At 46.1% G+C, this 21,969-nt stretch overlaps 1 protein-coding gene across 4 annotated transcripts in view; it reads left to right on the forward strand.

Moving 5' to 3' along the window:
- Window positions 1-21,969, forward strand: part of GPD1L (glycerol-3-phosphate dehydrogenase 1 like) — a 114,648-nt gene that overhangs the window by 30,265 nt on the left and 62,414 nt on the right. For 3 of the 4 annotated variants that reach the window (XM_082411860.1, XM_082411861.1, XM_082411862.1), the window contains exons 5-7: window positions 7,109-7,221; window positions 18,437-18,670; window positions 18,912-19,018. In XM_082411860.1, coding sequence (XP_082267986.1) covers window positions 7,109-7,221; window positions 18,437-18,670; window positions 18,912-19,018 — 454 coding nt within the window. Of the gene's footprint in view, window positions 1-7,108; window positions 7,222-18,436; window positions 18,671-18,911; window positions 19,019-21,002; window positions 21,138-21,969 lie in introns of those variants that run through there. The other variant, XM_082411863.1, reaches the window with a different exon arrangement.

Raw genomic sequence — 21,969 nt, forward strand, 5'->3', positions numbered from 1 at the left:
CTACCACTCCAGAACTTACTTCCACCCTTGTCAAACATACCGGCAATGTGAATCATTTCTCCTTGGCAGCTTTGTTAAAGGAAGCTCTGAGCATCTGAGCAAGATCAGGCTGTCTTGAGTAAGATGGGATGTATGGGGAAAGGTTCTCATACATGCCTGTAAGTTAGGCCATTTTCACTTCTTTTTTTTTTTTTTTTTGCTTTTTTCTCTTTTATTTGGAACTGTACGGACATTATCTGATTACAGTGGAAAATAGAGATAATCAAAAGAAAACCATTCTTAAAAATTTCTTTATTTTAAAATTTTTATTGAAGTATAGTTGATTTACAGTGTTGTGTTTCTGCTGTACAGCAAAGTGAATCAGTTATACGTATACATATATCTACTCTTTTTTAGATTCTTTTCCCATATACGTCATTACAGAGTATTGAGAAGCGTTCCCAGTGCTATATATGTAGACCCTTATTAGTTATCTGTTTTATATGTAGTAGTGTGCATATGTCAATCCCAAACTCCTAATTTATCCCTCCCCCTGCTTTCCCCCATGGTAACCATAAGTTTGTTTTCTATGTCTGTGACTCTATTTCTGTTTTGTAAATAAGTTCATTCATACCATTTTTTTAGGTTCTACATATAAGCAGTATCATATGATATTTGTCTTTCTCTGACTTACAAAAACCATTTTTTTTTCCTTTTTTGGGGGGTTTATTTTATTTATTTATTTATTTATTTATTTATTTATTTATTTATGGCTGTGTTGGGTCTTCGTTTCTGTGCGTGGGCTTTCTCTAGTTGTGGCAAGTGGGGGCCACTCTTCATCGCAGTGCGCAGGCCTCTCATTATCGCAGCCTCTCTTGTTGCGGAGCACAGGCTCCAGACGCGCAGGCTCAGTAACTGTGGCTCACGGGCCCAGCCGCTCTGCAGCATGTGGGATCTTCCCAGACCAGGGCTTGAACCCGTGTCCCCTGCATTGGCAGGCAGATTCTCAACCACTGCGCCACCAGGGAAGCCCCCACAAAAACCATTTTTAATTTCATTTAAATTTCATTATTTTTTTCCATTTGTGGCAAACTATTTACGGCTGTAGTTGTTATATATTCTTTCATAATTGTTTCATTTACTTCTATCAGCATACATCTTCATAGCTGCGTAGCATTCTGTTGACAATCCATTTATCTGGGCCCTTAAAAAATTTTTTTTGGTGGGGGAGAAACAATAATTTTGGAGAGGAGAGGTATCACAAATAGTAAAAGGAAGAAAACAAAATGACCTATAATAACATTACCCAGGTTGATATTTACAAGAGCAATATAGTCACAGGTAAGAAAATTCAAACAGTACGAGAAGGTATAAATTAGAATTAAGACTGTAGTTTCCCACCTATTCCCTCTTCCCAAAGAGAATCACTGTTAGCAGTTCAGTTCCTATGTATCCTTCCAGAAAAAAAATTTTCATATGTATGCTAGTCTGTATATAGGTTTTATTCTTTCATAGTTCTTTTATTCATCTGTGCTTTTAGTGCAGCCTGTCAAATTGATATGTAATTACTTCTATTTTTCAAAAATAATTTTTAACTAGTTGTTCCAGCTCAATCCTATTTGCCAGTAATCAATTTGCTAATCAGTTGGTTAGGATTGACTGGTTACACCAATCATTCTATAGGGTTGAGACTTCTCCAATCCTTGATTCAAAACTGTAGATTTGAGGGACTTCCCTGGTGGTCCAGTGGTAAAGAATCCGCCTTCCAGTGCAGGGGATGCGGGTTCGATCCCTGGTCGGGGAACTAAGATCCCACATGCCAGGGGCAACTAAGCCCACGTGCCACAGCTACTGAGCTCATGCCTCAATGAGAGAGCCTGCGTGCCACAAACTACAGAGCCCACATTCCCTGGAGCCCACGCACCACAACTAGAGAGAGAAAACCTGCACACCGTAACTAGAAAGAAGCCCGTGAGCCGCAACGAAGAGCCCACGCTGCAGCGAAAGATCCCGTGTACCGCAACTAAGACCCGACGCAGCCAAAAAAAAAAAAGACCTGTAGATTTTAGCTAGGATTTTTACCTGCCTCTTGGCCTTCTTTCTCCCAGTTGGGTGCATTAGACTTTTTTGGTGTGTAACACAGACAAATGCACAGAAGTTACATCTCTTCCTCTGGCTTCTGTTATTAACCCAGTGCTTCTACTGCCTTCTCTGTGGGTTGGTCCATGGCTGGTAAGAGTGACCTGAATTAAATTAAATTAACTGTTGAAAGTAAGATAGAATAGGAGAGTGATACTTTTAAAATTTTCTTATTTTATCTGAATTTAATTGTGAGGAAATATCCAGACAAGCCCAAAGGAAGGGACATTGGTACAAAACAACTGGTCCACACTCTTGAAAAATGTCAGTGTCATAGAAGATATTGAAAGGCTAAAGGAGAAGTCTAGAGAGACCTGACCACTAAGTGCAGTGCAGGATCCTGGGCTGGATCCTGGTTGCCATAAAGGCAACACTGGGGTAATGGGGGAGATCTGAATATGGGTTGTAGTTAGATAATTGTATCAACGTTAAATTTTCCGGATTTGATCTTCGTGCTGTGGTCATCCAGGTCTCCTTTCCTGATGACATTAGCAGCCAACTCATTTTTAATTATGACAGATTCAGGAATCTTAGTCCGCTTGAGTCTTCTGTGGAGGAGGAAGAAGATGGCATTGTTTTCAGTGTCTGGTAAAAATACTAACGAGCATGGGGAACTGCGGCACCCCCTTGTGGTGAGAACTCCCTTCCTTCTTGGGACTGACTTCACAGAGTCTGAGACTTCCACTCAACCCACAAATATTGTTCAAAGTCTGTTATGTATCAGTCATGATGCTAAATGTCAGGGATTCATAAGCCCCTTCTATGTAGAAGGAGCTTCTAGGTACACAAACAGTAGGGAATTACAGACTGAGATGAGGGTTTTGAAGGAGTCTTATTAAATAGGTTGATTATCTCCAAAACTTGGTGTGGAGGACAAGTGGGATTTTCCTGTCTTTTGGTTCATATTGAGTTTGGAGAGCCCTTCCACGTGGCTGATGGGCCTTCCCTGTTCTGGACCAGATGCCATGGGTCCCTGCTTGCTGCATCACTGCTTATGACTGGTAATAATAATACGGTCAGTGCTTTCTTATCCATGATTTAAAACAATAAAAGATCTAAAAATTTCAAAGGTGCATTTGATAAAGCCATTTGCAGCAACATGAATGGACCTAGCGATTATCATACTGAGTGAAGTGAGTCGGACAGAGAAAGACAAATATCATTTGATATCACTTATATGTGGAGTCTAAAATATGATTACAATAGCCAGGACATGGAAGCAACCTAAGTGTCCATCAACAGATGAATGGGGCTTCCCTGGTGGCGCAGAGGTTGAGAATCTGCCTGCCAATGCAGGGGACACGGGTTCGAGCCCTGGTCTGGGAAGATCCCACATGCCACGGAGCAACTAGGCCCGTGAGCCACGACTACTGAGCCTGCGCGTCTGGAGCCTGTGCTCCGCAACAAGAGAGGCCACGATAGTGAGAGGCCCGCGCACCGCGATGAAGAGTGGCCCCCACTTGCCGCAACTAGAGAAAAGCCCTCGTACAGAAATGAAGATCCAACACAGCCAAAAATAAATAAATAAATAAATAAAACTGCCTTTAAAAAAAAAAAAAAAGATGAATGGATAAAGATGTGGCACATATATACAATAGAATATTGCTCAGCCATAAAAAGAAACGAAATTGAGTTATTTGTAGTGAGGTGGATGGACCTAGAGTCTGTCATACAGAGTGAAGTAAGTCAGAAAGAGAAAAACATACCGTATGCTAACACATATATATGGAATCTAAGAAAAAAAAAAAAGGTCATGAAGAACCTAGGGGCAAGATGGGAATAAAGACACAGACCTACTAGAGAATGGACTTGAGGGTATGGGTAGGGGGAGGGGTAAGCTGTGACAAAGTGAGAGAGTGGCATGGACATATATACACTACCAAATGTAAAATAGATAGCTAGTGGGAAGCAGCCGCATAGCATAGCACAGGGAGATCGGCTCGGTGCTTTGTGACCACCTAGAGGGGTGGGATAGGGAGGGAGGGAGACACAAGAGGGGAGATATGGGAACATATGTATATGTATAACTGATTCACTTTGTTATAAAGCAGAAACTAACACACCATTGTAAAGCAATTATACTCTAATAAAGATGTTTAAAAAATAAATAAAAATAAAACTGATAAAAAATAATAAAAAAAATATGATACAAATGAACTTATTTACGAAATAGAAACAGACTCACAGACATAGAAAACAGTGGTTACCAAAAGGAAAAGGGGGTGGGGTTAGGATTAGCAGATACACACTACTATATATAAAATAGATAAGCAACAAGGTCCTACTGTATAGCACAGGGAACTATATTCAATATATAATATATTCCATATCCTATAATAAACCATAATGGAAAAGAATAAAAATAAATAAAAGGTGAATTTGAGAAAATGTAAGATTGCCGTAAATCAAGCTCACCTATCTAATGTGTGTAATTTGCAGCCACAGAGGCACCAACAGATGCCACCTTTTATCAGCGCGGCAAATGGAGAGCAGTCCTCTCCCTGCCATGTGTCAGGTTACTCACAGCTGCTGATGGTTGGATTAAAGTGGCTCGAGTGGGAGGAGTGGAGGCCTGTCCGTAATGCTTGTGAGCCTCCCTCGTGTCGGAGGCCCCAGGCAGTGGCCCTGGTGGTGAGGACAGAGGAAGAAGACAGGAATAACATCACGATGTGAGGCCGGGGCTGCTTTGCCCAACCCAGGTGATGAAACGGTGCTGCTGGTCTGGAGGACTGTTTAAGAAAGGAAGAGGACAGTTTGCTCAAGTGGACATACTTCTAATATTTGGACAGAGGAGAACTCGGCTAAATGACATCATAGCAATGCCTGTAGAATAGGAAATGTGTTTCTTTTCTTGTTGTTTATTTTTGGGCTGCACAGCACGGCATGCGGGATCTTAGTTCCCCGACTAGGGATCGAACCCATACCCCCTGCATTGGAAGCACGGATTCTTAACCACTGGATCACCAGGGAGGTCCTGAAAATATGTTTCTAAGTATAGGGTGTAGGTATTTTAAACATTTTATTATATGATGGCAAATTTCCTTAAACCAAATGAAAGTAGGGAGAACAGTATCATAACCCCACTGCCCATCTTTAGTAATGACTGACTGCTGGCTGGCCTTATTTCCCTGTTTCCCACCCTCTTTCCACTCTCCCCTGGATCATTTTGACATTATATTACTTCTGGGTGTAATTTTAATTGTTGACAATCCTCTTTTTTTTTCCTGCGTTGGAAGACCATAGTTCTGATTGTGATGTTTGTTGCTTATCTTCTCTTTTCCCACCCCTGAGAGGAACATAGCATAAAGAGGGAGTGCGGGCCCTGGAGCCAGAGCACCTGGGTTAGAATTCGGGCTCTGCCTCCTACTAGCTGTGTGACCTAGGGCAACTTGGTAAACCTCTCTGGGCCTCCTGTCTGTCAATGGGGCAAATCAGTCATAGGCATGTATCAGCTATCTTATTATTATTATATAGACCTTTGTGTGATCCTTGTGAGCCTAGGCTGTTTTCACACCTGATTCCTGTTTAACCTCAGACAGTCCTGAGCGTGCCATAGTGTTTTACTCATGAGGCTAGAGGAGGTTAAATCAGAGGTTTGCCAACTTGTCTGCCCATTGGAGTCACCTGGGGAGCTTCAGAAATTAGTGATGCCTGCTCCACCCCAGAGCTTGTAATTTAATGGGTCTGGGGTGTAGCCAGCCTTTGGTGTTTTTAAAGATCCTGGGTGATTGTAATGTGCAAACAAGCTTGGGAATAGGCTTGAGAACCTCGAGGCAGGAAGGGCCAAAGTGCCATAGTCCCCAGGCTCTGTGTGGAGATCATCACGTGGGAGCTAGGTCTTGGCTGGTGAATTTTATCATCCTGATTTCCGGAGCCCTCCCAGAGCAGAGAGCCACCCTGCGTCCCACCAACCAGAGCAGATCTCACATCAGGCTCTATGTGTAAAGTTTTATTTTTGTTTTGAACTGAAAATCGCTAACCAAAAAAATAACGTGAAAAGTACTGATCCTCCGTGTCATTCTAAGCATGGTCCCAAGGGAGGGGATACAACGGGAACAAAAATTAGGACCCTTTGAATGCATTTCCATCTTCCACAATTGTCAGTGAACATGTTTGTTGATGTTGTATCAGTTCTCTTGTTGCCATAGTGATGCTAAGTAACAAACAATCCCAGATTCTCAGTGGCATCCAAAATAAGCACAGCTAACACATCTGTGGGTCTGCTGGAGGCTGGCGGATCAAAGCTGGGGTGGTTCTGCTGCTTTGTCTCATCTTTCTGTAGAGTCCAGCGGGCCAGCCAGGATGTATTCTCGCAGTGAAGGCAGAGGGACAAAGGAACCAGCCCTACTACTGCACAAATAGGCTTCAAGCCTCCACTATGTCAGGTCTATTAATGTCCCGTTGACCAAAGCCAGTCACGTGACTAAGCCCAAGGTCAAGGGGTGGGGAAATCTGTCCCACCCTCTGTGAGTCCAGGCATGTCCTCTGGTCAAGCCAGATGTTGGTAGAAAGGGATGTACTTTCCTCCCCTGGAAGGAGCTTATAAGTGTGTATGGTAGCAAAAAGTTGCAACAGTTTTAGATATCAAACAATAGAAAGATGCTTAGATAAAATATAATGCATGTATGCAGTAAAATACAAAGCAGCCATTTAAAGTAATGTAGAAAGTATATGATGTCACTGAAAATTATTCCTGCCATAAATGGGGGAAAGCAGATTATGAAATCACATATGTTGTTCTCAATTTTGAGAAAAACTATGTATATTCCTATTTCAGTAAGTTAAAGATGTATGCCAAATTGTTAATGATCCTGTGGTGGGATTGTGGAATATTTTAACTTTCTATTTCTAGTCCTATGACTCTTCAAAATTTCCTATCAGGAAAATATGTTATTTTTGTAATAAGAAAAACATCATTTTAAACTGTGTTAGATGCAAAAATTAAGATGAGAGGCTGTTACTAATTTCCTTTTTTCTAACCTTTCAATAGGCAGCAAGGTAATGGAGAACGGCCTTCTCTTCAAAGAACTTCTGCAGACTCCAAATTTTCGAATTACAGTGGTGGATGACGCGGACACGGTTGAAGTGTGCGGTGCTCTGAAGGTAACGCAGCCTTGATATTTCTGCTCACAGGAGGAGAGATCACACAGGGCCACTGCTAGCATCATTGCAGCCAGTCCTGAAGAACGGCCTCTGTGTTCTGTGCACGTACTTCTGGGGAGAATAGTGAATTGGCAGCCTTGTTTATCACTTCCTCCTTTGCCCCAGCCTTTCCTTGGCGGTTAGATTTCCTCTCTCACTCATGGTTGGCTTTTATTTGTAAATCTGGGAGAAGGGTGGGTTTTTGTTCTTTGGGAAATTGACAGCATTAACATTTGGAAAGCCAGGGACTACTTTGATTGTGGAGTCTTACCAGGGAGTGAAGTATTCTATTAATTTATACATTTCTCCTACTTACTATCTTGAGCAGGAAGAGGAACTTGGCCCCTCTGAATGATGCTACTCTATTGGTTTGATGGTGTGGTTGGTTGTTTTTAAAGGAAAAAAACAATCTGCTGCTGACAGGTCTTTCTAAGAACAGCTTTATCTTTGCCTGTAAAGGGAAAAGATCAGATTAAAGAACCAGCTTCTATTGGCTAGTGACTTGGGAGGGTCAAGGGAAGTTTCCGCACTTGGTCTTGGGCTCCTGACTTGTTCCCCTCTGCCTTTAAAAGTCGTGGTTGGGGTCCCTCTATCCTGACTCTAGGGAACAGCCCACGGGAAGCTGGGCTGCAGCTTCTCATCCTTCTCCCCTTGGAATCAGAGCTGCTTTAGCTGCCATCTCAAAAAAAAAAAAAAAAAAGGAAAAATAAAGAGCTTCCATGTGAATGGATAACCCCTTTGAGTCACTTTTGAGTAATTTCTTTTGTAGCAGAAGTGGCTTTTCAGGAATTTGAGCACCTAGGGTAGGAAATTAAGTAATCTGGCATTCGCCTCACTTTGTCAGGTGAAAATTGCAAAGATCAAAAGAATGCAGGGGAGACCAGTCCAAAGAGCGCCTTCCCATGCTTTCTCCAAAGTGTACACCTTTTTTCCTGGTCAGAATTGAAAACCACTTTGTAGAATTAATATCGTGTGTGTATGTGTGGTCACGTCTCCATACAATGAGAATTTAAAAAATTGAAGCCAACGAAAGACTTGGGCTCCCAGGAAGTCCATCTTTTCGAATGCTGGTGGGAGATTCTCACATTGCACACGACCTGCTATACATTTAAGATGCTGGCTTTGGCTGTGTTGTTTATTTTTGTTGGTTGAGATTTTTATGTGTTTTTAATAGTCCTTCATTAAACTAATGACAGCTCGCCAGCAGTGGCACCATGAAGGCCTAATTGCTCAGCATGGTCTGTGTGCTCCAAAGCTGTCTCAAAGTGACTGGGTTATTTTCCGTGGTGGATGGGGAAGCTGTGAGAACCCGCCCAGAACAAAGGAGCAGGGGGAGAAGAAAGATTCTAGATTGAGGGCTCTGGAGAAGTTTCTGCTGATGGGACCACATGCTGGTCCTGTGTCTGAACTGAGCATGGCTTTTCATGTCTGTTGGCAGGAAGCCTCCTGCTACCCATGATAGAGTGGTTCTTGGGGGGTGGAGGCAGATGGGGGTTGAGGACCATTTATCATCCTTCCCCTGGCTTTCCTTTAAAACAGAATCAGTTACCATCATTGGTGCCGGCTTGCATCAGAGCTGGGAGTTTTGAAAACTGAGAAACAGGTGCTTTGGCAGTAATTGAGTCTAACCATCCCATTGGACAGATAAGGAGATGAGAGAGCCAAAGAGTAAATGACTCAACCGGCTGTATGAAAAAATTAAATTTTAAAAAAAATAAAGAGTAAATGACTCAAACTTAGCAAATATTAGCACAGTCAGAATGTGATCCTGGATTTTAGGATTCAGTCCGGTGTTCTTTGGTTACTCTGGACGACCTGACCTTTCTGTTTGGTGTCCGGGCAGTTGAATGAAATGAAGCCCTCCCTTGCTAGAGCCTGCCCAACCGGGGCAGATGGGCATGTGTTTCTTTGATTACATAATTAATCATTTTGTTGTTTTCCTCCTGATTATAAAAGGTAGTTTCACACTACAGAGAGGTGTAGAGAGGAAAGTGAAAATGACTGATAGACAATCCCTACATCCTGAGATAATCACTATTAATGTTTGTTGTCTCCCTTGCCAGTCTTTTTAGCAAGTACACATTTGTGTAGGTTCCCTTTTTAAAACAAAAACTGGGGCTTCCCTGGTGGCGCAGTGGTTGAGAGTCTGCCTGCCAATGCAGGGGACATGGGTTCGAGCCCTGGTCTGGGAAGATCCCACATGCCGCGGAGCAACTGGGCCTGTGAGCCACAGCTACTGAGCCTGCGCATCTGGAGCCTGTGCTCCGCAACAGGAGAGGCCGTGACAGTGAGAGGCCCGCGCACCACGATGAAGAGTGGCCCCCGCTTGCCGCAGCTGGAGAAAGCCCTCGCACAGAAACTAAGACCCAACACAGCCATAAATAAATTAATTAATTAATTAATTAATTAATTAATTAAAAAAAACAAAAAAAAAACAAAAACTGGATCTTACTGTTCAAACAGTTTGTTTTACTTTTTAAAAAAAATTTATTTTATTGAAGTATAGTTGGTTTACAATGTTGTGTTAATTTCTGCATGACAGAGTGATCCAGTTACACACATATATGCATTCTTTTTTGTATGTTTTACTTTTTCCACATTAACAACCTTTAGTAGTCTTCTCCACACTAAAAAAAATTTTTTTTTTAATTAATTAATTTACTTATGGCTGTGTTGGGTCTTCGTTTCTGTGCGAGGGCTTTCTCTAGTTGCGGCAAGTGGGGGCCACTCTTCATCATGGTGCGCGGGCCTCTCATTATCGTGGCCTCTCTTGTTGCGGAGCACAGGCTCCAGACGCACAGGCTCAGTAATTGTGGCTCACGGGCCTAGTTGCTCCGCGGCATGTGGAATCCAGACCAGGGCTCGAACCCATGTCCCCTGCATTGGCAGGCAGATTCTCAACCACTGCGCCACCAGGGAAGCCCTAAAAAAATTTTTGAAGTACACTTTTTTTGTGCTCAAAAGCATGAGGGCATTTGACTTACCAAAAAAAAAAAAAAAAGAGGAAGAAAGATAACAGCTCCTTACAAGGATAAAAGAAAAAGAAAATTCAAAATGCAAAATCATGTTGTACCAGTGCATCTTACTGCTTCAGAATGTCCTTCACCTCTTAGCTACATTAATCTCTTAATCACTACGGGAGTATTCCTTTTTAAATATCAACTTTATTTAGGCATAATTTGTGTATATTAAACTGCATCCAGTTAAATATATAATGCAGTGGGTTTTAACAGTTGGGTGTATATACCCTGAAAATCATCACCACAATACAGAACATTTCCATCACCCCAAACAATTCTGTATGTCTTTTTTTTGTAAATTTATTTATTTATTTTTGGCTGCGTTGGGTCTTTCTTGCTACGCGTGGGCTTTCTCTAGTTGCCGCGAACGGGGGCTTCTCTTCGTTGTGGTGCGTGGGCTTCTCATTGCAGTGGCTTCTCTTGTTGCGGAGCATGGGCTCTAGGCACGTGGGCTTCACTAGTTGTGGCGCACAGGCTCAGTAGTTGTGGCACACGGGCTTAGTTGCTCCGCAGCGTGTGCGATCTTCCTGGATCAGGGCTTACCTGTGTCCCCTGCATTGGCAGGCAGATTCTTAACCACTGTGCCACCAGGGAAGCCCACGTATATGTCTTTTTATAGTTCACCCCTCTCTCCCAAGCCAGCAGCCACTGATCTGCTTTTGTACACTATAGAATTTTTATAATGGAGTTGTGCAATATGTACTCTTCTGTGTCTGGCTTCTTTCACTAGCAGTGAATTTTTGTTTTAATGTGAAGTTTAAGAGGTACTTCATATAGAAAAGTACAGAAACCGTAAGTGTACAGCTCAACCTATGTTTTCTTTTTTATTTAATTAATTAATTTGTTTATTTTTGGCTGCTTTGGGTCTTTGTTGCTGCACGAGGGCTTTCTCTAGTTGTGGCGAGCGGGGGCTACTCTTCATTGCAGTGTGCAGGCTTATTGCGATGACTTCTCTTGTTGTGGAGCACGGGCTCTAGGCATGCGAGCTTCAGTAGTTGTGGCACGCGGGCTCAGTAATTGTGGTGCGCGGGCTCAGTAGTGGCACACGGGCTTAGTTGCTCCGCGGCATGTGGGATCTTCCCGGACCAGGGCTCGAACCTGTATCCCTTGCATTGGCAGGCAGATTCTTAACCACTGCGCCACCAGGGAAGTCCTCAACCTATGTTATTTTTAATAAAAACTTTATCAGGATTAAGTTTCATTAACAGACACCCAAAATAATAGTGACTGGGACTTCCCTGGTGGTATAGTGGTTAGGAATCCACCTGCCAATGCAAGGGACACGGGATCGAGCCCTGGTCCAGGAAGATCCCACGTGCCACAGAGCAGCTAAGCCCGTGCGCCACTACTGAGCCCGTGCGCCACAACTACTGAAGCCCGCGCCTAGAGCCTGCGCTCCACAACAAGAGAAGCCACCGCAGTTAGTCCGCGCACTGCAACTAGGAGTAGCCCCCGCTCACCGCAACTAGAGAAAACCTAAGTGCAGTAACAAAGACCCAACACAGCCAAAAATAAAAAATAAATAAATTTATATAAATAAATAAATAAATAATAAAACCTGTGCATTAAAACCAGATTTAGTTTCACAAACAATTTAAAAAAAAAAGTGGCTAAACAAGGTAGAAGTTTATTTCTTTCTTGTGTAAAAATCCTGAATCCATATGACAACTCCATTCCACCGAATTCTCAGGGACCCAGGCTCCTTCCAGCTCACGAGGTATGGCTCTTGTACTTGTGTTCCAAGATGGTGACCAGAGCTCCAACCATCACATCTGCCTTCCAGGCAGCAGGGTGAAAAAAAGGATAAAGGGCATGTGGCAGCTGTCTTTTAAGGCAGGTTCTGGGAGTCACAGTGTAACACTTTGGCTTCATCTTAATGGGCAGTTAGTACTTACTTGTGTGAATATACCTGCTGCAGGGGAGGTTGGGAAATTTCCCCCTCTCTCTGGGTAGCCATAAACTTGCATGAAAATCAGGAACTCTAGGACTCAGGAAGAAGAGGAGAGTAGATTGGGAGATACACCCATTACCTGTGCCACAGAGGCTCAACATTCTTTGTAGGGTTGTCTGTGGTGAGGCTCACCACCCTAATTGCTGGGCGTGTAGGTTTCCTCCAGGGCTTTGGCTGTGATGAATGTACTGTGGGCCACAGCCTGGTGCACAGTCTCAGCCAGGGCCGCATGTGGCTGTGTGCATTTACATGCAAATTAATTAAAACTTTTTAAAAAATTCAAAATTCAGTTTCTGAGTCACAGTAGCCCCATTTCGGAGACTCAGTAGCCACATTAGTCTTGAGTCTCAGCAGCCAGTGGCTACTCTGTTGGACGAGCAGATAGCAGACATTTACGTCATCACAGAAACTTCTGCTGGACAACACTGCTGTCACTAAGGCAGCTTCTCATCAGGGTGTGCAGCCTGGTGGGCTGAGCGTGGGCTTGACCTTGGGCCTCCTAGACATCTCAGCCAGGTGGCCTTACACAGTACCCAACCTGCAAACCATACGTGGTACCTCGGTGTAGTTAGCCTACACTTTTCAGGTTTCCGCGAGGTCAGATGCACTCGGAGGTGGCCTCAGGAAGAGTCAGGCGGGTTGTTGGACTTACAGAAAATACTGACTTGGGTTTCAGCAGGACCATTCTCCCTAGGTGGTGATAGTGTTTGCATAAACTGTGGGTCACATGGGCTGCTCCTCCAGTTTTGTAGTCTTTTTGTGGGAGGGTGGGAGCGAAAGAAACTGAGCCCTATCCAACCTGCCCCAATTCAGGACTGCAGAGACCGCACTTCGCGGAGGATGATTGCCTCTGAGTATTGCTATCACCCGGGAAATGGGCAGCGGCTTAAGGACGCCTGTCTTCTGAAAATCATGGTATTTTTAGCTCTGTGTTTAAAATAATGAATAAATTTTCACTATTCACATGAATAGTTTAAAGCAGATTTAAATGCCCAGCGGATAGTGATAAATTTCACAGCTGAGCGATCTCAGAGGACATCTGTTCGGGTGCTATTCAGACATGATCTGACCAGCTCAGTGTGTTTATTTTTCTTTTGACAGTGATAAGTGGTAGGTGAGAGAGTGAGGATTTCAGGATGCATCATATGGTGATTAAACTGGCCCAGGGTCCCCTTAGACGGGAGGGGTTGACTCTGCAGTGGCCCCTCCTCCCCGTGGTGGGGAGGCCAGACATCCAGGGCAAACTGGGAGGTGTTCCCAACCTGTGTGCCCCTGGGCCACGGGCACCCTCCTCTGCCTTTTCTCTGAGCGCAGTGACATAGAAGGTTAGAAGCACTGCGTTGGAGCTCAGGGCTCATGCATTACAGCTCCTGCTTGGATACTTCCAGTGACTGAGAGCTCACTCCCTTTGCTTTGGTCTTTTCTGTTGGATGGGGTCAACTCTACTGAGCTGGCCCCTCTGTGCCTTCCACTCACTGGCCTGGAGCAGCCTTGTGTGATCTGTTCCCTGGAGAGAACTAGGGAGCTGGGCTGCCAGGGCTCGAAACCCAGCTCTCCTGGTCCTGACTGTACAACCTTGGGTGGGCTACTTACCCCGGGTGCCTGAGTTTCCTTGCCTCTCACTGTTTGTAGTAATAGGACCTGCCTTGTAGGAACGTTGTGAAGATTAAATCAGTTAATAATATATGAAGCACTTAGAAACAGTTCAGTAAGGTTAACTTTTTTTTTTAACATCTTTATTGGAGTATAACTGCTTTATAATGGTGTGTTAGTTTCTGCTGTATAACAAAGTGAATCAGCTACACATATACATATATCCCCATATCTCCTCCCTGTTGCGTCTGCCTCCCACCCTCCCTATCCCACCCCTCTAGGTGGTCACAAAGCACCGAGCTGATCTCCTTGTGCTATGCAGCTGCTTCCCACTAGCTATCTATTTTACATTTGGTAGTGTATATATGTCCATGCCACTCTCTCACTTCGTCCCAGCTTACCCTTCCCCCTCCCCGTATCAATAAGGTTAACTTTTGTTGTTATTTTTATTATTCTTTCCCGTAAATCTCTTCTCCTCCTAGGCCTCCCGCTTTTGCCTCCTGAGCCTCCATGCAGGCCCAAGAGGCAGTCCTCTTTGATATCTGGTTGCAGAGGTCTCAGGAAGGTCTCTTGGACCCAGAGAGGGGTGGGAGTGGCCAGGCCACGTTTGCCATACCATGGAAGCAGCAGGGGACAGGGAACAGTGGGCCCGTGGAGCCAGGCACCGGGGGCGTGTCCCACGTGCATCACTTACCAGCCGGGCGTTCTTGGCAAGCCGTTGACCCTCGGTGAGCCAGCCAGGGGGACAGGCACACACTTGCCGGGGTTGCCATGAGAATACGGATGAGACTGTGTGTGCAGTGGCCTGGTGGGCTCACTGTAGGCACTTCGTAAATAATCCGTAGGAGCCCCTTGTTGAAAGGAAGTCCGTGTTATGTCCCATCCAGTCTGTAGACGTTGGCTGGGATTGGTTTGTCAAGTGACCTCCAGAGTGGGTCACGTTGTGAGGAGGTGGGGGTGGGCACAGGGACACAGCCCAGGAGGCATCAGAGAGCCATTTCCACAATCTAACCATTTGGAAGCTAGGCCTTGACGTGTTGCCATAGTAACTTCGATAAAACCATTTGGTGGGCTCACCAACAGTTGGCTTCGTGGTCTCTGTGGTCAGTCCCTCTGCACGTCTTTAGGTGTCTCTCTGTTGCCCCAGGGCTGTCCCACTGTCTGCAGTCCCAGGGCAGGTCACAACTGAGCCAGCTTCCCTGGAGGAATGTCACCACCAGAAGAGCCTTGAGAGATCTCGTCCAAGCCCTGAATTTAACAACCAAGGCCAAGAAGGCTCAGACAGGTGGAGTGATTATCCCAAGGTCACACAGTGACAAGGCAGACTGAGAACCAGAAGCCCTCTGGATGTCATGCGTGTGCCCCTCGTATCTCCCTATGCGCTTCCTCGGTTTGGCTGCTATGCCAGGAGGGGTGACTGGGCCTGTCTGGGCCCAGCCTTGGGTGTTCTCGCTCCTGGTCTCTGCACAGTGTCCCATCTAAAAGGTCCGGCTGTTCCATCCCAACTCAGCGGCTCTGGGGCAGAGCCGCAGAATGGATCCCAGTTCGCCCGTCAGCATCTCTCCAGCTCCTTCACTCTGCCTCTCCCCTCTCCTCCGCACGTGATGCTGCCAGACGCCAAGCGCGCCCAGCCAGGAATCGCCCTCCCCCCATCCCTGTGCACATGCAGCAGGTGCTTGGGGCTGGTGGTTGTCGTCAGGGAGCTGCTGAGAGCTACAGTCTGCATTGCCTGTGTGGTGGGAAGGACTGGAGAAGCTCACAGGTACAGGCAGAGGTGATACCTTATGAAAACATGCTCCCGGGTCAGGAGGCTGGATTCCTCAGCTCTGCCTGCAGCTGTACGAGCCGGGGTCTGCGTGGATCCTGGCCTTTGCAGAGGAATAGCCAGAACCAGAGTAAGGCCTGATGTGATTGCTGAGGAAGGGAAGGTTCATTTAGGGCCCCTGCCTTCTGGTCCCTCATTCAGCCGTCTTCATCTGCCGCCACCCAGGGAGCCAGTAGAGGGTCCTGCTCTGTTGGAAGCCCACCGAAGCTTCTAGAGGGCTCACGGGAACTTTTTCATCTGAAGTGGCCACATCCTGTCAGGGTGAGCCTGGCCACATCAGTGCTGTGTTTGATCTGTTTTATAAAAAACTGCATATCAACCAGAGAAGACGTTTTTCCTCCCCGGGTCATTCCATTTTCTACCTTATCCCTCAGATTTTATAGTTCTGAATGTTTTTAAAAATGTTCTGTCTTTAATTTTAAAAAATTAGGGGGAGTGAGGAAGAAATGCACTTATTTTATTTTAGCTTATTTCTCAGTTACTAACTGGCTTCATAGTTTAAGATCTCTTAAGGCACAAATCCATATACAGGCATCAGGTATTATGACAAAATGCTTGTATGGTTAGACAGAGGCAGAATACTTGCATTTTTTCCTGCATTGAGTGCTTTTGGAGAGGGAGCTGGTAACATGGAAAGAGCTGGGAACCTGAGGGTTGACTGGTGTCCCAAACAAGTCCACCCCCCACCGCCACCCCCCGTCACCTCCACTCAGGCATTACTTGGCATATGTGATTGTCTGGTTTTACATAGGATTTGAGACCCAGTTCAGATGCCACTTCCTCCATGCAGGCTTCCCTGCTTTGAAATGAAGCTTCTCCGCACAATCTCGTCCTTCTGTCTCATGATGTGCTTTTCTATGTCTTTTCCCAGTGATATTGTCAACTCCTTGAGGACGCCCTGTGTCTAATTCTATCTTTGCAGCCCCCCACCCCCTGAGGGCACCCTCAGCCCCTCCAGGGTCCAGCGGGGCTTCCCACAGTGCACGCTCAGTACACATGGGTTGAAATGAGACCCAGCCTTCAGTACCTCTTACGTAATATCGCTTTCTGCTGAGCATCATTGTGATTTGTGCACAGGTTTTATTTTCCTGCTAAGTTGGGGGTGGCAAACTTTTTCCAGAAGAGCTCGTTAGAAAATGTGGGCTTTGCAGACCTTACAGGTCTCTGCACAACTACTCAGATCTGTTGACAGCACACAGGCAACCACAGACAGTGTGTAACTGAACGGGGGTTCCTGGTTTCCAGTACAACGTTACTTATAACACTTGACCCTAATTTGCTGACCCCCGAACTAGGTTATCAGCTTCTGAAGAGGCAAGTCTATGTCTGATCTGCCTGGTGTCCAGCATAGAGCCATGCAACAACCCAGCGCTTCAGAAATGCTCATTTAGGGATTATTAAATTTATTTACTTACTTATTTTTGGCTGAGTTGGGTCTTCGTTGCAGCGTGCGGGCTTCTCATTGCAGTGGCTTCTCTTGTTGCGGGTCACGGGCTCTAGGTGCGCGGGCTTCAGTAGTTGTGGCACGCAGGCTCAGTAGTGTGGCTTGCGGGCTCTAGAGCACAGGGTCAGTAGTTGGGGCACGCGGGCTTAGTTGCTCCGTGGCATGTGGGATCTTCCCAGACCAGAGATCAAACCCGTGTCCCCTGCATTGGCAGGTGGATTCTTAACCACTGCGCCACCAGGGAAATCCCAGGGATTATTAAATGAAACAAAAGGCGGAAACTTGATCTGCACGTATGCACTCATCATCACGCAGCACTTCTGACCCAGGTACGCTCCCAACAGAAATGCCTGCTCACGGTCACCAGAGGTCATGTACCAGGTGTCACAGCAGAGCCATTTGTAATGGCTCCAAACTGGAAACTACCCCAATGCCAATCAACAGAACAGATAAATTGCAGTATATTTGCACAGTGGAATATAACGTAGCAATGAAAATAAATGCTAAATGTTATGTGTAAAAATACGGCTGAAGCTCACAAATGTGATGTCAAATTGAGACAGAGAAGATAGACACGAAGGATTACACCCTGTATGATTCTATTCATATAAAGTTTAAGGACAAGGAAAGTAGTAAACCTGTGCCATTAGAAGTCAGGAGAGAGGTTACCTTTGGTGCAGGGGTGACCAGGGGAAGGTCAGAGGGGGCTTCCTGGGGCACTGGTTACGTTCTACTCCTTGATCAGGGTGCTGGTTACACAGGTGTGTCTGGTTTGTGAAAATTCATCAAGCTGTGCACTTAACGATTTGACTACTTTTCTGTGAATGTTATAGTTGAATAAAGCATTTGATTTATTCAACTATAAAAGAAAAAAAAAAAAGCCGTTTGTTCTAGCAGTATTTGACCAGAGACTCCCATCCACCGTTCCCATTCTGGCTGATGCCTCCCTCTGAGCACAGGTGTGGGAATATGGGAGCCTGGTCCCTTCTTTCTACTCTCTCTCTCTCACGGGTACAAAAGCAGAACCCCAGGTCGTGGGACTTCCCTAGTGGTCCAGTGGTTAAGACTCTGAGCTCCCAGTGCGGGGGGCCTGGGTTCGATCCCTGGTCGGGGAACTAGATCCCGCATGCTGGAACTAAAAGATCCCGCACGCAGCAACGAAGATCCCGCATGCTGCAACTAAGACCCAGCACAAACAAATAAATAAATAAATGTTAAAAAAAAAAAAAAAAAAGAACCCTGGGTCGTGTGGGACCGAGGGGAGCCAGTGTCCCTGCCTTCCCTGCATTCTCTCCCCCAGCGGGCATGTGACGGCATCCCCAGGCTTCTTGTCTCCTTTGTAGAACATCGTGGCCGTGGGAGCCGGGTTCTGCGACGGCCTCCGCTGTGGCGACAACACCAAAGCCGCTGTCATCCGCCTGGGGCTCATGGAAATGATCGCCTTTGCCAGGTTCTTCTGCAAGGGCCAAGTGTCCACGGCCACATTCCTGGAGAGCTGCGGCGTGGCTGATCTGATCACCACCTGCTATGGGGGCCGGAACCGCAGGGTGGCCGAGGCCTTTGCCAGGACCGGAAAGGTAGCCCCCGGCGTGGGATCCCGGGCTGGGGAGAGCCGCTGTCCTGGGGGTGGAGGCTGTGTGTGCTGGGCTTGTCCTGCTAACCGCCCTCTGCCTTTGCTTAAAAGCACTTCAGTCCTACACCCTCTGCCTTGTATGTCGTTATCTTTTCTTGGCTTGCAGCTCTCCTCCCCCACTCTGCTCTTAAAATAAGTGATGCTCTAGATTTTACAGGAGATTGTTTTCATCCTTTGTTTTTAAGACCATCGAAGAATTGGAGAAGGAGATGCTGAATGGGCAGAAGCTGCAAGGACCTCAAACTTCGGCCGAGGTGTACCGCATACTCAAAAAGAAGGGGCTGCTCGACAAGTAAGTGTCCCAGTGTCCACGAGGCCAGAGGAGCGGCCATCATCTTCCCTCTTGCTCACGACCCCCAGCCTGGTCAGCGTGTGAGCACAGGCGTTTGATGAGTGTGTGCAGAAAGTTACTGGATTAGTTCCATCCTTTGTGTGACAGGAAACATCTGCCTGCCCTGAAAATAAGCATTTACACAAAACACGAAACGAGGGAGGGAGGCTCAGCGCTGTAGGGCATAGTACAAAATAGGAAGTTTGAGATTCTGGCTTGTCCTGCAGGGTGTTTGGTAAGAGCTACATGACATACATTTTAAATTAAAAAAAAAAAGATTACTTTGTCCTTTTAATAAAAAGACATAGCCTTGTTAATGAAATGTCAGACAATTCAGAAAAGAAGGAAGGACAAGTTGCCCCCAGGACTCCAGCACTGGAGATGCCCCGTTTAAGGTGTGATGAGCAGCCTTGTAGTCTCCCCACCCATCCTCCGCTGCCCGTCCAGGCGGGTCACATGTTAGAGGTGGCTTGGATCAGCTTGCTCTGCTGCGGGATGGAGGGAGGAAGCCCGGTAGTCCCACAGAAGCTGCCCAGCGTCTGAGGCTGCCCCAGCCCTTCCTCTTGTTGATTTGCTAAGCCTGTCTCCGTAATCACGATGCCACCACACCACCCAGTAAATGCTTGTGTGCCACATCCTGGGCGTCCTTAACTCTCCTGTAATAGTCTGGAGAGGTGGGTGCCTGGGAGAGTAGGGAGCTGGTCCCCAGCGTGCACTTCTCTGCACCGGGAGGTGGGTCACGGGTCTGCTATCAGGTCCCTTACCCTCTACAGGTCAGTCTAGATGCTGCTGGTCCCAAGCACCTGCATCTTGACCCCGCCGCCTGCATCCAGCTCTCCCCCTTGTTCAGCCGTCCAGTTCCCTATTGGAAGTTAGAAATGAGGGACAACAGAACATTTGTCTTCCTTCCTTGATTTGCATTTGATTTTTTTTGAAACGGCTTTCAATGCCAGCCGGGCAGAGGGGGGAGTCATAAACAAGCCTTGGAGGAGGAGAACTACCTTTTAATCATGATTAAAAGGAAAATACCCATGATATGCATGGTTTTCCTTACCTATTTAACAGCAGACACTGATGGGTTTGTGTGTGATTGGGGCTACTTTAATGACCATTAAGTCTTTATCAGGAAATTTTGTTTTAAGTCTTAAAAAAATACCTGGGTGTTTGATGATGGTGAGTCTCTCCCAATCACAGTTTTAAAGTGGCATCTGTGTGCAACCAAGATAGAGTCCTAGGATCCCACAGTAGTACACAGATAGGATAGGGTCCTGCCCTTTGATAGGATTCTATGAGTTGACACATTGGCTGGTGTGAGTCTGTGTGTTGTCTAACTGCTGGAGGATACAGGCTGGAACAGGTGTTCTGGGATCAGTACCTGCCTGTTTAAAAGCAAGTGTAACCAAACAGGAGAAACCCGCCTCTCCACAGTCATGTCCCATTTTCTTCTGATTAGAAATTGACCCAGCCATCCCTGTGCTTAGTGAGGTCACTGCTGGATTGAGGGGCACCTGCCCTTCTCCCAGGCCTCGTGTCGAGTCCCATGGGCCCATCCCCCACTGCGCCTGCCCCCAGTGGCACAAGTAGAGCCAAGTCCTGCTATTCTCCCTTCGCACCGCCGCTTACCTGGATTTCTTTCTTTTCCATTCCAGCCATCACCATGCTGGTCTTCCTCCATTTCCTTCTCCCTTCCCTGCTATAGAAAGAGCGCTGAGCAGGAGGCCAGTGGCCTTGTGTCTCATTAGCTGTGTGGTCTTGGGCAGGTCATGTTTTTAGCTACTCTGTGCTGTTTATCCACAAAGTCAAAGTGGTAGACCAGATGACTGCTGTGGTCACCTCTAACTCAGAGGCCTCCTGCTCTTAGAGAAGGAGGTCCACAGGCCTTAGGTTGGCATCTCAGTTGAGTACCAACTTTGTTTCTAACTGTGTCCTGTGACCCCTGCGTTAGTGGAAGCGGACCTCCCTTGGCCCCAACCGCCTCCTTCTCAGACTCCTGTGTGCATCTGTCCTGTGGTTTGGCCTGCCTGGACACCCCCTTATGAGCATCTCAACCATCACCGCCCACAAGGCAAGCCAGGTCTGTCCTCAGAGAACCTCTTTCGTATCCTCCAGATACAAATCATTTTCCCTGCTTTGAACTTACTGTTTAGAGCAGCAGTCGGCAAACTTTCTCTGTAAAGAATCACATAACAAAGATTTCATCTTTGTAGACCACATACAGGACTCTGCCCTATAGTCTTTGTTTCTGTTCATAGCTCTTTAAAAAGGTAAAAATGATTCTTAGCCTACAGGCGGCACAGAAACAAGTCACAGGCCAGACTTGCTTCTCAGGCCATGGTTTGCCAACCCCTGGTTTAGAAACTGTTGCTGCTAATGTGCTATGGACTTATTGCATAAACTTACAATTTTACTTCTATTTTTCAAATTTGGGCACGGGGGGCACATGCTTTTGGAAGAAAAAAAAATTAAAGTCCTACAAAAAGGCACACAGGTTAAAGTGGGTCCTGATCCCTACCCCAGATGGAGGTGGATTTCTCAGGGTTTGGTGAACTTTCCACATGGCCCTTTTGTTTGTGTGATGGGTAACGAACTCCACAGTCTGCTTTGTCCCTTTTCATCACTTCAGAATTTTTTTTTTTTTTTTTTTGGCTTCGCCATGCAGCATGTGGGATCTTAGTTCCCCAACCTGGGATCGAACCTGTGCCCCCTACATTGGAAGTGTGGAGTCTTAACCACTGGACCGCCAGGGAAGTCCCCTAGGATATATTTTGAAAATCATTCCACATCTGCACCTAGAGGTCTCATTTAATGGCTGCAGAACATTCCATGGTGTGGGAGAACCTCAGTTTATTTATTAACCAATCTTCTCTTGATAGACGTTAAGACATTAATAGACATTGTTGGGGTTTTTCTGT

The sequence above is a fragment of the Balaenoptera physalus genome (assembly GCF_965194825.1).
Source record: "Balaenoptera physalus genome assembly, chromosome: 11".
In the NCBI taxonomy this organism is placed as follows: domain Eukaryota; kingdom Metazoa; phylum Chordata; class Mammalia; order Artiodactyla; family Balaenopteridae; genus Balaenoptera; species Balaenoptera physalus.